We start from the raw sequence: 13,645 nt of genomic DNA, 5'->3' as shown, positions 1-13,645 counted from the left end.
CACGCACACGCTCTCACGCCACAGTGAAAAACATCAGGGCAGAGAGGACATAGACCACGAGCTGACGGACACGACAGAACAGGTCACTTATAATAGCATGAAACAAAGTCTCAGCGTTCAAATTCTGTTAATTTTATTAAGAATTTCAAACGATAAAAACAGTTTTGGGGCTGTTAAGTTGGCTGGCGTGACGGATCATGCGCGCTCCCGCTTTTTAAGTTCAAGTGAAGCAGGAGTGCATTCTTATCAGCATGAAGTAAACATTTAATGAACATCCGATCCATGCTGAAGGATACACCACAACTTACTGAATGTATCGTGTCTCATGTAATCTCAATGAGTGTTTCAACCGCGGAAAGACAGCAGCTAGAAAACATTGGCACATAAAAGAAAATCCACACTGTGTCCACAAACTTGAGAAAAAGAGAGAATTTTGCAAAAATTACATTTAAATATTTACTCAGTTGCTCTTTTTTATTATAATTAATAAAAATGAATAGATATAAAGTTATTATAAAAATAGTCTAGTATGAACTTGTATACAAACCAATTGTTACTTTAACCTTAACAATAGTTTAGTTTAGAAAAAATGAGAAAAAAAATTAAGTGTACATTAGTCAAAAGTTTTTGAACAATAAGATTTTTAATGTTTTTAAAGAATTATCTTCTGCTCACCAAGTATAATTATATAGTCATTATAAACAGTCAGTATAATTATTTATTTATTTATTTACGGGGGGGGGGGGGGGGGGGGGGGGTATTATAGAAATTAATACTTTTATTTAGCAATGATGATAAAGACATTTATAATGTTACAAAATATTTATATTTCAGATAAATGCTGTTCTCCTGAGCTTTCTATTCATCAAAGAAACCTGAAAAATTCTACTCGACTGTTTTCAATAATAATAATAATAATAAATGTTTTTTGAGCTAAAAATTCAGCTTTGAAATCACAGGAATAAATTACATTTTAAAATATATTCAAATAGAAAGCAGTTATTTAAATAGTAAAAATATTTCACAATATTACTGCTTTTGCTGTATTTTGGATCAAATAAATGCAGGCTTGGTGAGAAGAAGAGAATTAAAACACATTATAAATCTTACTGTTCTAAATCTTTTGACTGGTAGTGTTAATCACAGGCTTGTTAATTATCCATGAATAATTATAACTCCAGGCTGCTCCAGCCACTGGTTAATGAGGTGAGAGAATTAAGTTTCAATAGACTAACATTTGAAGTTACGGTAGGAATGTATAGCTAATGTGTGGTAATGTGAAGTAATTAGCAATTGTAGGATTTATTCATGCTTTTTTATGCCAGGTTGGAGTTATAAACTGATTTTCTGTCATGGTCCATGGACCCCCTGAATTAGCCTTGACCACCCCCTGGCCACCCCATGTATAAAACTCTAGGTCCGCCACTGTGTATAGGTCATTTTCTATGCAATTAAAGTGAAATACCTTAACATAAATAGGAGCAATGTTCCCGCGCAGAGAAATAATGTGCTGCGCACACAGAAAAATGAGTTGGGAAAGCCATTTGATTGTATTCTAATGAAAACGAAAGAATTGCAATGCTCGGGTAGACCGCTATAGAGCTGCTATCGCAATAGAGTTAGAACCAGTGAATGCAGTTTACAGGGTTAATAAGGAGAATGATGTGCGCCAAATGAGTCGCTGTACAAACCAAATATTTTAATATTTGCTCAAATTGAGAGCCAACGCAAACGCAATGACATGTGAAATCAAGCCTCCTCATGTATTAAAGAAGAGTGGCTTGATTAAGTGCTAGAAATAGCAGATGATGAGCACAGAACGGTAACAAAACGCCAAGACATTTACAGTCACACACAGGTGTATTGAGCGATGTTTTCACATGTTAATGTTTTTTTTTTTATATATTTAACTTACAGATCTCAGTTTAAATGCTTCAGTTGTTTTGATATTATATTATATTATATTATATTATGTTAGGCCTATATTATAAACCTAATAAATAATTGACCTTGTTTTTTTACTTTGACCTTGAGTCACTTATGCTCATCAAGGCTGTATTTATTTGATCAAAATACAGAAAAAAAAACAGTAATATTGTGAACTCTTAGGCTATTGCAATTTCTAATATTGGTTTTATATTTTAAAATATTTTAAAATACAGTGAATATAATATAATATTTTCTATAGTCTACAATCTATAATCTAATATTTTTGGAACCTTTTTTATTTTATTCTTTGATTAGGCTAATAAAAAGTTAAAAAAGAACAGCATTAATTAAAAACATAAATATTTTCTAACAATATAAGTCTTTACTATCATTTTTTTATCCCTTTAACACATCCTTGCTGAATAAAAATATTAATTATTTTAAAAAAAAGAAATAAGAAAGAAAATAAATACTGACCCCAAACTTTTGAATAGTAGTGTATATTGTAACACAAAATTTATATTTTGAATAAACACTGTTCTTTTTAACTTTTTATTTTCATAAATGATTCCCTTTGAGCTAAATTAAAATATTTCTTCAATTTACATATTAATATTACGTATTACGTTACAACCGCTATAAGCCCCCTAGCAGTCCCCGACATGATCAGAACAACCGACCCAAGAAGACTACACGCAGGAAGAATAATGATAGGTATTTTGACATTTTTTTGTTTGTTTTTCCAAATAGTCTGTTTATCATACACAAATAGCATTTTTGTGTAGAAATGAATAATTATACGCTAGTTATAGGTTATATGTGACACTGGACCACAAAACCAGTCATAAGTGTCAATTTTCCGACAACGATGAATCTTAGCACAAATTATTGGTATATAGGTTTTCTGCATTTGTCTTGCAGGTGGCTGCACTTGTCTGTTTCCTTATGCACTTTTTTACTCTTTAGTAAACTCTAGTACAATTACTGCAGAGCACTTGTAGATGATGCTTTTGGGAAAAAGAATGCGGTTCAATTTATCTGATACCCCTGAAACATAAATGACTGTCACTGACAGGAGTCAAAACTTTCTAAATGCTAAAAGGTATCAGAATGTGTTTTAGAGGCTTGATTTTAGGATACTTCAGCAAACCAGATCTTCGTCTGCTTCTTTTTAAAATTTGCATAGGGTTTGTCATGCTTTAATGAGTACATCATTTTCAAGGTATTTCAAAAACAAAATGATTAAACATTAGTTAAAATGGAAGTGGGATGGGCTTGAGACTGAAAAACAGACTTATTTGGAAGAAAATGATACATCCTGTCTCATACTTTTACTGTTTTATTAAGAGTGTGGGAAGCTCTCACTTCCACTTATAGAATCTCTTGCATAACTACACAGCATTTTTGTCTTTTGCTCTCAGGTTCTTGCATGTTAAAATACATGCTGTAGGCCTTTTTCATCCAACCGACTTGAAATTGGATTAAGAAGGTAAGAATGAAAAAAGATGATGGTATATTGTATCTGATTTAAAATGACAAAGATTTGATCATTTAGAATTTAATTTAAAGTTTCAAGTCATAAGTTTTAACCCCATGTATTACTGATTTGATCGTCAACTTGATAAAAATAACTGAAAATAGACATTTAGGGTGTGCATTTTCTTTACTTCATTTTGAAATGTTATTATTATTATTATTGCACACATAAAACAACAGTTATTTTTGATTTCACTTAAGGGCAAACCTGAACATGGTGGGATCTCTGCTAGTTCGTTTGCTCTTACAAGGTATTGGATCTGTTTTCTGTTTCTCTTCTTCATACATTAGGTGCGTTTGATAAGGGTGTACAGCATTAAAATGTATTACTCATTTATTTTCTTTAATTATCTGAATTGTCATTTAGTGTCTTTGAGTTGTTTTATTTTCTTGTGCTGCTTCTTGTTCATTTGACTGGATCTAATGGTTACACACCATAAAGTCTATGGCTAAATTTCAGGTCATGTATTTTTAGAGCTTTTGGACAGGCAATTCTTAACCAAAAAATAATTTCAATTTAAAATGAGTAGAAAGGAGGGTAAGTTAATGCGTCAAGTGATATTTGTATCACTCACCTGTAGAAGTAGAGAGAATCAATAAATGTACAGTATGAAGGGATATGATATGACATGACTAACAGGTCTGTCTCCATCCAAAGCAAAAATGCATGCAAAAACATCACATAATTTACTAACTTTGTATGATGATGCCGAAATACAAGCATTCTTGAGGAGCTGCAGGGTGAAAGGCAAAGCAAAAGCATATACAGTACATTACCTAGATATAGTCTGATCAGTGTGTTGATGAGAGACGAGATATTTATATTTCTTTAAACTATGATGATTTGTTTCACATTTGTTATTTATATTATGTACATAGATTTCAAATACTTATGTGATTGAATAAAAAAAATATATGTTAATTGAAAACAAAAATAGACCTTTTTTTGAAAAACTACCACTTAATGTTCTCCAACTTTTGTCTCACAGTTGTTCTGCTGTATGACGTTTTGGCATGGTTTGTAAGTATGCCAAAGGAAATTCACGGTCTCAGAGGTTCCTGTCTGGTCATACCATGTTCTTTCTACTACACATCATACCCACCCACAAACCCACATAGAATTGTGTGGTATCAGTGGGTCTCTTATCCTTTAAGTTATCCGTTAGTTTATGATCGTTGGTATCCAGGTAATGTCATTGAGAAGTTCAGAGGGAAAACTGATTTATATAGAAAATCAAGTTGGGATTGCAGTCTGCTGATCAAAAAGCTGGAACAGTCCCACCATGGAGAACAATTATACACATGGATTGACCCTGAAAATGTTGGAAAGAGCACCTACACATTTTATGATGTCACCTCTACAATTTTTGTCGATGGTATGTAAATATTCTTGGAATAATATTCAGTATACCCCTGTAATATCTTTGATTCGCCAACCGTAGTGAAATATTGTGTGGTCGGTAACAATAGACATAATCAAACGCTTCTCCTAAATTGACTTTCTTCTAACCAGGCAATGCGATTTGCCCCAAAAAGTATGCGTGTGCACAAGACAATAAAAAAACCCACACATTTTAGTTAAAATATTTAATGGAATGTTTAGGTTATAAAGCTATAAATATTTTTCAAAATGAAAACAGAAATCTGGCTTTCAAATTTTGTGAAACATTTTTTATGTTAACATGAAATACATGAAGTATGGTTGTTATTCTGCTGTGACACAAGGAACTGACTTCTAACATCTATGATATCTGGACTTGAGACCAGTTGATTTACTTACTTTTACTTACTTACTTTTAGTCATTTAGCAGACGCTTTTGTCCAAAGCGACTTACAAATAAGAAAAAGTAACTAAAACTAAAAGTTACAACTCTATAAATACTATCTACCCACATATTTAAGAAAATAAAGAAATTAAATAAAATTGACACATGCATATAACAACATTTCAATAATAAACATATAAATGAAAAAATTAAATAAAAGCGATACTACTATCCCTTGCCGGTGTCCCTGCCCGGTGGAGTCGCACGGTAGAGTCGATGGTCTTTACACTCTTTACTTTTTACTTTTGTCATTTAGCAGACGCTTTTGTCCAAAGAGATTTAAAAATATTTAGAAAAAAAGAAAAGTGAAGTGAAGTTAGTTCTGAAAAACATAATTTGTTTGCAGATGCCGGTTTCTTTTGTATCTAATGCAGTGAAATTCAAATATTTCGAAATGTTCAAATACTTAAATACTTTTAAACAGCATATTATGTACAAATTCTTATGTTTCTGTCCATTATAGCAAGTCCACGGCAGCCCAGCATCAGTATTTATGGAGGTGAAAGGATTGGTGACACCATCACAGTAGCATGTTCAACTTTCCACACGTGTCCATACAGCAAACCAACCATCACTCTGAACGGTATAGAAGGGTCTGGCGAAATCAGGGATGAGTCTATTAAAGGCGGTCTGTGGAAAATCACTCTGACACACACAGGTGTCGTAAAGACAGAGCGCTTGACTATCAGCTGCTCTGTAACACATTATGGTAGCAGAACAGTGACAGCTACGAAGGACAAAAGTGCAGAATGTGAGTAAACACAAATATGAACGGCTTTGTGTGATATTAGCTGTAAGTTTTCTTTAAATGTCACAGTGAAACCTATTACAAGATTTCAATTCAATTTCAGGTGTTCATCATAAAATAACGATTGAGCCTGAATCGGCAGATGTTACAGTGGGCATCGCAAAGAACTTTGTTTGTAGCGTCTTCCATTCCTGCCAGAAAGAGCCAACCATCACATGGAACTATAAGAACATGCAGGTCACACCAAAGTACAAAAAACGTTCGGGTTCAAATTGGATCAGCTACTCCAACATTGCCTTTATAGCTGTAAAAGAAGATCAGGGGAAGAAGTTGATGTGCACTGCACAATTTTCTGGAGGAGACATTAAAACTTCTGTTATTTTACATGTACAACGTGGGTAATTTGTTAGCATCATGTTTGATGTGTGTGATTTCTCTCTGTCTCATTAGGTATCCTGTCTAGTTTATTTATGTATTGTCAACTTTATACTTAAAGAAATTAGAAAATTCCTATTGATTTAAAAATATTTACCATTAAAAATTAGCCTTGTTGTAATGTCTGTAATGCTATGGTTGACAAAACACATTATTTTACTTTCAAAACAGCAATTATTTTGCAAAATAGTATGTTTATACAAGATATAAACTTGATGTTTAATATAGATTTTTAATTAGTCCTGATTGAAAGCAGAAAATATACAGCTTTTTTTCTATCACTCAGCCATTAAATGTTCTACAACTATTGTTCCACAGGTGTTCTGCTCTATGATGCTTTGGGATGGGAAGTGAGTTTGCCCAAAGACATTCACGGTCTCAAAGGTTCCTGTTTGGTCATACCATGTTCTTTCAAATATAAATCAAACCCACCCAAAAACCCACGTAGGGTTGTGTGGTATAAGCGGGACTCTAAAGGTTTACCTTTAGTTTATGATCCTTTGCATCCAAACAATGTCAATGAGAAGTTCAGAGGAAAAACTGAGTTATATGGAAAATCAGATTGGGATTGCAGTCTGGTGATCAAACAGCTGGAATCGTCTCACAATGGAGAGAAATTATACACAAGGATTGACCCTGAAAATATTGCATGGCAAAACTATGAAAGTGATGATGCTACATCTACAGTTCTTGTTGATGGTATGTAAATGTTCTTGGAATAATATTTTTCCTCTGTAATATCTATGAATGTCCAACTGTAGTAGAATATTGTGCCAGTAACAATAGATGCAATAAATACTCCCAAATAAAATCTCCCAAATTGACTTCATTCTAACCAATGTATTCGTTTAAATATCATTAAAAAAAAAAGGCAAGGCCATTTGCCCCCCAAAAAAAATATTTTACACATGACTTTGCATTATATATCAAAATATTAAAACAAGTGGTATAGTTAAAAAAAAATGGCTCAGGTAAGCTTTGTCCAAATAATTTTTGGGGCCAGTGAAAATTTTTTAAACTTTATATAATGTGCTAATTCTAATGTTTCTGTCAATTAAAGCCACTCCACAATGGCCCAGCATCAGTTTTTATGGAGGTGAAAGAACAGGTGATACCATCATTGTAGCATGTTTAGCTTTCCACACATGTGCATACAGCAAACCAACCATTACTCTGAGCGGTATAGAAGGATCTGACGAAACAAAGGATGAGTCTGTTAAAGACGGCCTGTGGAAAATCACTCTGACACGCACAGGTGTCGTAAAAGCAGAAAGCTCGACTATTAAGTGTTCAGTGACACATCATGGTGGCATAACAGTAACAGCTACAGAGGTCAAAAGTGCAAAATGTGAGTAAACAAATATGTTATGCAGTAAGTTTAGTTTAAATATCACAGTACAACTTATTACAATATTTCATTGAAATTTCAGGTGTTCATCATAACATATCGATTGAGCCTGAACTGGCAGATGTCACAGAGGGTGTCGCACAGAACTTCACTTGTATCATCTACCATTCCTGCCAGAAAGAGAATCCAGTCATCACATGGAACTATGAGAACATGCAGGTCTCAGCGTGGAACAAAAAGAATTCCAATTTAGATCAGTTTCAGATTGCTTTTTCCAACATAACCTTTCTGGGTGCAAAAGAAGACAATGCAAAGAGGCTGATATGTACTGCAACATTTTCCGGAGGAAACATTGAAACTTATGTTGTTTTGCGTGTACAAGGTAAGAAACTTGTTAGCATTGTGTGAGTAATTTATGTCTACTTATTATAGCTGTATTTTATCTGTTCTTGTTTTTTTGTAAACCTTATAACTACTTTGAAAATCTCTCTTTGGCGAATATTCACCATTCAGATTATGCCTGGTTGTAATGTCTTCATTCTAAATTCTGGTTGATGTTTCATGCATGCATTTGTTTACTGAACTGAGAACAAGTTATGCAAAAGAGAATGTGTGTATTTTGGCATTCATATAGTTTCAAGTATGTTTCTAGCCTAAGGCTTAAATGCACACTTCACTAAAGCCAAAACCAAACATAATTGTTTTATACCAATTCTCTTACAGAATATAAAAAACCAGCGGATCAAATCCTGAATGAAAGTATGTTTTCCCTTCTGTAGCTGCTCTCATATGTGCTTTATTGCACTGCACTCATAGGCTTTTTGGCAATGAAATTTTTAATTCTGTAATAATAATGATTCATTTTATTTCAATTTAGCCTATTTCCAATACGTGGCAGATGTGATACCCAAGATCACTGCGTTGCCTCGATCATGTGTGGTAATACCGTGCAGTTTCAAGACGGAAGACGAATATCTCACTCGACTTCGGGTTCTTTGGGTCACCAGAAAAGGTGGCTACATGTACCACACCGACCCAGTTGATGTCTTAGACAACTTCAAAGGCCGCACAAGACTCCTTGGAGACCCGAATGATCAGAACTGTACTGTGGAGATGGATAATGTCCAAACTCATGACAATGGGCCGTTCTGTTTTCAAGCAGAAAGAGAAAATGAGAGATACAGCTTCAACAACAGCTGTGTGTTCATTATAATGCGGGGTGAGAAAATATAACCCCATATAATCACTTGGGTTCACATACTTTTGAATATGTACTTCATCCCAAATCTAATTTAATGTCTTGGTGTTACAAAGCACCGGGAAAACCTGTGATGTCATCCCTCCCTGAAGACATCGAGCCCGGGACACGCGTCGCTCTCAAATGCTCAGTCAACCACACATGCTCCTCTCACCCTCCCGAAATCACCTGGAGCATCCGTACAGCCAGAGAAACTATCAGCCACAATCAAATGGATGGAGGCGTCTGGGAAACAGTGTCTGCTGTGACCTTTATTCCAACTGGATATGAAGAGAAAGATGAAATTGTCTGCACTGCCAAATTTTGGGGTGGTAAAACACAGGACAATACTGCCTTCGTTAGTATTAGAAGTAAGTACAGACTGATGTTAATGACTTGTGCATTAGTCTGTGTTTTAAAGGGATAGCTCACTCAAAATTGAAAATTCTGTCATCATTTACTCACCCTCAGGTAGTTCCAAACCTGTATGAATTTCTTTGTTCTGCCGAACGCAAAGGAAGATATTTTGAAGAAAGTTTGAAACAGGCTGTTTTGGGGCACCTTTGACTTCCATACTAGGGAAAAAAAAATACTATGGAAGTCAATGGTGCCCCAGAACTGCTCTGTTTCCCACATTCTTCAGAATATCTTCCTCTGTGTTCAGCAGAACAAAGACCTTCATAAAGGGTTGGAACTACTTGAGGGTGAGAAAATGATGACAGAATTTTCATTTTTGGGTGAACTATCCCTTTAATATGACTGCTCAAATAGAAACCATATAAAATATGACTATTAATCCTGTTAAAATAATATTATAATAGGAGTGCAAAGGCTTCAACTGGAGACTGTCGGACTTTATGTCATAGCTCCCTCACTTGTGATCATCCTCATTTGCGTGCTTACTGGACTCTTAATACGCAAGAGACGGCACAGGTAACTTTGTTTGGCTTATTCTCATCTTTCAGAATTTTTGTATCAACTTTTGAGGTCTGTATCTCAAACCGTATGCCAAACACAAAGTGAGATTGTATCTTAGAAATGCATTAAGGTATTGAAACTAAATTTTCATCCTGTGAGTACTGGAGCAATATGGACACAGTGCCACCAATTGGTCAAGAAATCTTAAAAATTGCTTTTTAACTTAAAAGTTTCAAAGATATTTGGCCTAAAATCATGAAACTTTGATGAAACAATGTTCAGTTAAATTCACTTGCAATGATTTTGCTAATGTTTATCTGCTTTTGTCACTCAACATTGACAATGTCTCAGATTACATTCTTATTATTGATAGACAACCTTGTCAAGATATGCGAGGGTTACATACACAATCTGAACAGAGGTATGTATGACACATTATTTCATCAGTTTTCACTCATTAATTCATGTTAAAAACTTTCATTATTAAATAGCAATTTTAACCCTATTCTCTGACGTAGGAGATCATTTTGGAACAGATTCTCAAGGTTATAGTTTTCTTTACTAAACTTATCTTTGTATCTTTGTATTTGGTCTTGAGACTAATTTAAAAAATTCTCCACCAGTCGTTTTAGTATGCCTGAAGGAAGAGTAGCTTGGACTAACAGAGGAAACAAAAGTGATATCGGGCAAGTAAAAAAAATTAATAAAAAAACAAGTAAAATTGCTTTTTAATTGTTGTTTTGGTCCAACAAAATGAAGTGTCGGTTCTTGTTTCCAATCCACTAACTACTGCCATCTACAGGTACACTGGAAATGCTCCCGAAAGACCACCAAAGGCTGGACAAAGGCAGGTTTAAAGTATAATTATAAAATTATGAATATTGTTCAAACATTATTCTTACTTTTTAAACATTACATTACTATTTAAATGTTAACTCTGTTAACAGACGGAGCATCTGGAGCCGATTTTCTAGGTAAGCAGTATTCTACTTTTTCTGTTAATTTTGTGTTATGTGTTTCATTATTAAATAAAAAAAAAAAATAGAATAAAAAATCCACTGATTTTCTGTTTTTGTTGTAGACACCAGTCACCCAGAACCAATGCAAATCTGAGAGCAGAATACAAGTCAGTACTTTATTCTAATAATAATAATAAGATTTCTGATTTCTGTAATAATAAAAAGATTATAATAACTCTCTTTCAACAAATGGCTTACTTGCCTTTGCATATTAAACAGATATAAAAAAGTAATTTAAGATTTCAGAAATTTTAAATACATATACATTTCCTAAAGTCGCATCAATGATGAACCTTCTCTCTCTTCACAGAGCAAACAACACATGTGTGGTGTCAGAAAACAAGCCTTTCTCCAAACCTCATATGCCATCACCAAAGAGGTAGAGTAGTGCATTTGAATGACGTATGAGTCCCACAAAGTCTAAATTCATTGTACTCATGTTACACAGCAAAATAATAGTATTGACTGCAGTGTGTCATATAGTAAAAGTCCCCATGCCACTTCAACATTCCTGACCTTGGTTCTGATATTGTTTGTTGTAATGGAAGAGCAAATTGTAGATTTTTTGTAATTAACAAGCACTGTATTTGTTCTTTTATTTTGCTGTTTGGCATATGTTTTAAATAAAATCATACAAAGGTCTATGCAAATGCAAATATTTATGAGATGTGTACATTCTTGTTTTTCCTCATGCACCTCAGCGAGCCAAAATCCTACCGTGTGAGTATATTCATCACTACATTTGCTTTCTTACAGCATGGAAAACTTGCATAAATATGCTTCAAATATCTGAAAAAAAAGCTGAAATATGACTGACCTTGGTATCTCTTTAAATTTTCCTTTAAGGGTTATGATTCTGGTGCTGATTGTATATATGGAAATGCCTGATGAAAATATTACATCATCGGGGCCGTGCAAATGCTCTGACAGATGGCTAATGCGGTTTGAGTCCAGATCACATCATTTCTCCATCCTGTCCAACATTGTTCTATAATAGAAAGATAACAAAAAGATAATAAAAACAAAGGATTTTCTCACATTATGGTTTTTAGGAAGCGTTTCATTTTAGGATTGTAAATGCATAAATAGTGGATGGGGGGGGGGGGGGGGGGGGTTTGACTCTGTAGTTTGTATTGACTATAATATGCTTTTATACTTCACACATTATTCTTTAAAGTCACTTTCTTTGTGAAATGCATTGCTTAAACTATGCTTGTGCTACCATACTTTAAACATACATGTGGCTTGTGTCTTAAGTATTTACATGATCACAGTATTTTTTGTGTCTCAAAGTTGATTACTTGGATGTCTACAACACGGATATCTACACAAATACCATTGTTGGCAAATATACTGACTTTTTTCTATTTCTAGTACATTGTAGTCTATAATAAGAATAATATAGCATACCCGATGAGAATTAAAACAATGTTTTATAAAAAAGAAAATCCTGCATTGGACGATGATGGAAAAGTATGAAATAAAAACTAAAGTTTATTATACTGAACGTTTATTACACTTTTCTGTATGCATGTATGTATTGTTTTGGATATGGATATTGCTATTTACCTGTTTCAATGTAATTTTATTTTGCTTGCTTTTAAGTTGATGCCATATATGCTTGAATATGAAAGTACCTAAAATGCTTTAAATGATATTGATGTAGAGCTTAGACAAATGTGCATGACTTCCTCTGTTTAAACTGTAGAACAGGTGCAAAAAGTAAAGGTTATTGAGAGGGTACATGGGGGTGCATAGGAAGTTTAAACAAACGGAGGTAAACAGACAAATCTATAGCAATCAAGGAGAAGATGACAGCATAGGGGAAGACGGAAGAACATTTGGCAATTGGAAGTGATTCACAGAGACTGATATTGAATTGGAGTTTCCCAAAAAGTATAAAAGGTTTGAATAGTAAACAACTCTTTAGATACTGGCTGCATTAAGCGTGGAGGACACTTGATACCCGATCGAGGGCCGCTTAACAGTATCTCCAATATTGCTGTTTAGAGTTTAATTAAATAACTTTTTTGCATTAACTGCTTTGTATTGCAACCAATAAAATAAGAGATTTTGTTACGATTGCCTCCTGTAAGACTTTACTTATAACTACAAACTGAGCCGCAAAGAAGAACCACCACAAGGGAGTCTTCTACGTCATTCCTGAAGAACTACAACCTGCGGGCGGGTGAGTGCGTCATGGTTTAGGCTAGATTTGACTATCCTTACCCTACCTGAATAATCATAGGGTTAAATGTGCAAGATAAAAGGACACACAGAATAACAGTACACACTTTAAGAAAAAAAAACAGTACACACTTTAAGAAAAAAAAAAAAAAAAAAAAAAAAAAAAAAAAGGTTCTTCAGCGGTTCTTTGGGGTGGTTATAGCACCACTGCCTTACATAAAGAAGCCATTAAGCCAGCCGTTAAGTGTTTTAACTGTATTTGCACTTGGATGGGATTAATGCAGAACACAAATTCCAAATATGGGTTACCATACTTGCCCACACCTCACTACATTATACTCCAAATTTTGTAATTGCAGTTGTTACGACCCCTTTAAGATTTGTCTAGAGGAAAAAGGAGTAACATTTAGATTATGGCAAAATCTGTAAAAATGATAGGAGGCGGCAAGAAACAATGCAAGG

The 13,645-nt window shown here is 34.1% G+C and overlaps 1 protein-coding gene across 1 annotated transcript; it reads left to right on the top strand.

Moving 5' to 3' along the window:
• The first annotated feature begins 3,158 nt into the window (after positions 1-3,158).
• LOC306854029 (uncharacterized protein) lies at positions 3,159-13,074 on the top strand. The gene is made up of 21 exons (XM_079391813.1): positions 3,159-3,418; positions 3,667-3,716; positions 4,455-4,841; positions 5,755-6,042; positions 6,143-6,433; positions 6,793-7,173; positions 7,535-7,822; positions 7,905-8,204; positions 8,546-8,581; positions 8,700-9,041; positions 9,137-9,430; positions 9,881-9,992; positions 10,351-10,398; positions 10,496-10,522; positions 10,601-10,663; positions 10,780-10,824; positions 10,925-10,951; positions 11,059-11,103; positions 11,307-11,375; positions 11,698-11,716; positions 11,843-13,074. The coding sequence occupies exons 2-21, from the start codon at positions 3,680-3,682 to the stop codon at positions 11,882-11,884; spliced, it is 3,141 nt and encodes a 1,046-aa protein (XP_079247939.1). The 5' UTR covers positions 3,159-3,418; positions 3,667-3,679; the 3' UTR covers positions 11,885-13,074.
• The last annotated feature ends 571 nt before the right edge of the window (positions 13,075-13,645 follow it).

Source organism: Barbus barbus (assembly GCF_936440315.1).
Source record: "Barbus barbus genome assembly, chromosome: 34".
Taxonomy (NCBI): domain Eukaryota; kingdom Metazoa; phylum Chordata; class Actinopteri; order Cypriniformes; family Cyprinidae; genus Barbus; species Barbus barbus.
The sequence above is the reverse complement of the archived record's forward strand: the minus strand, read 5'-3'. Positions and strand labels throughout refer to the sequence as shown.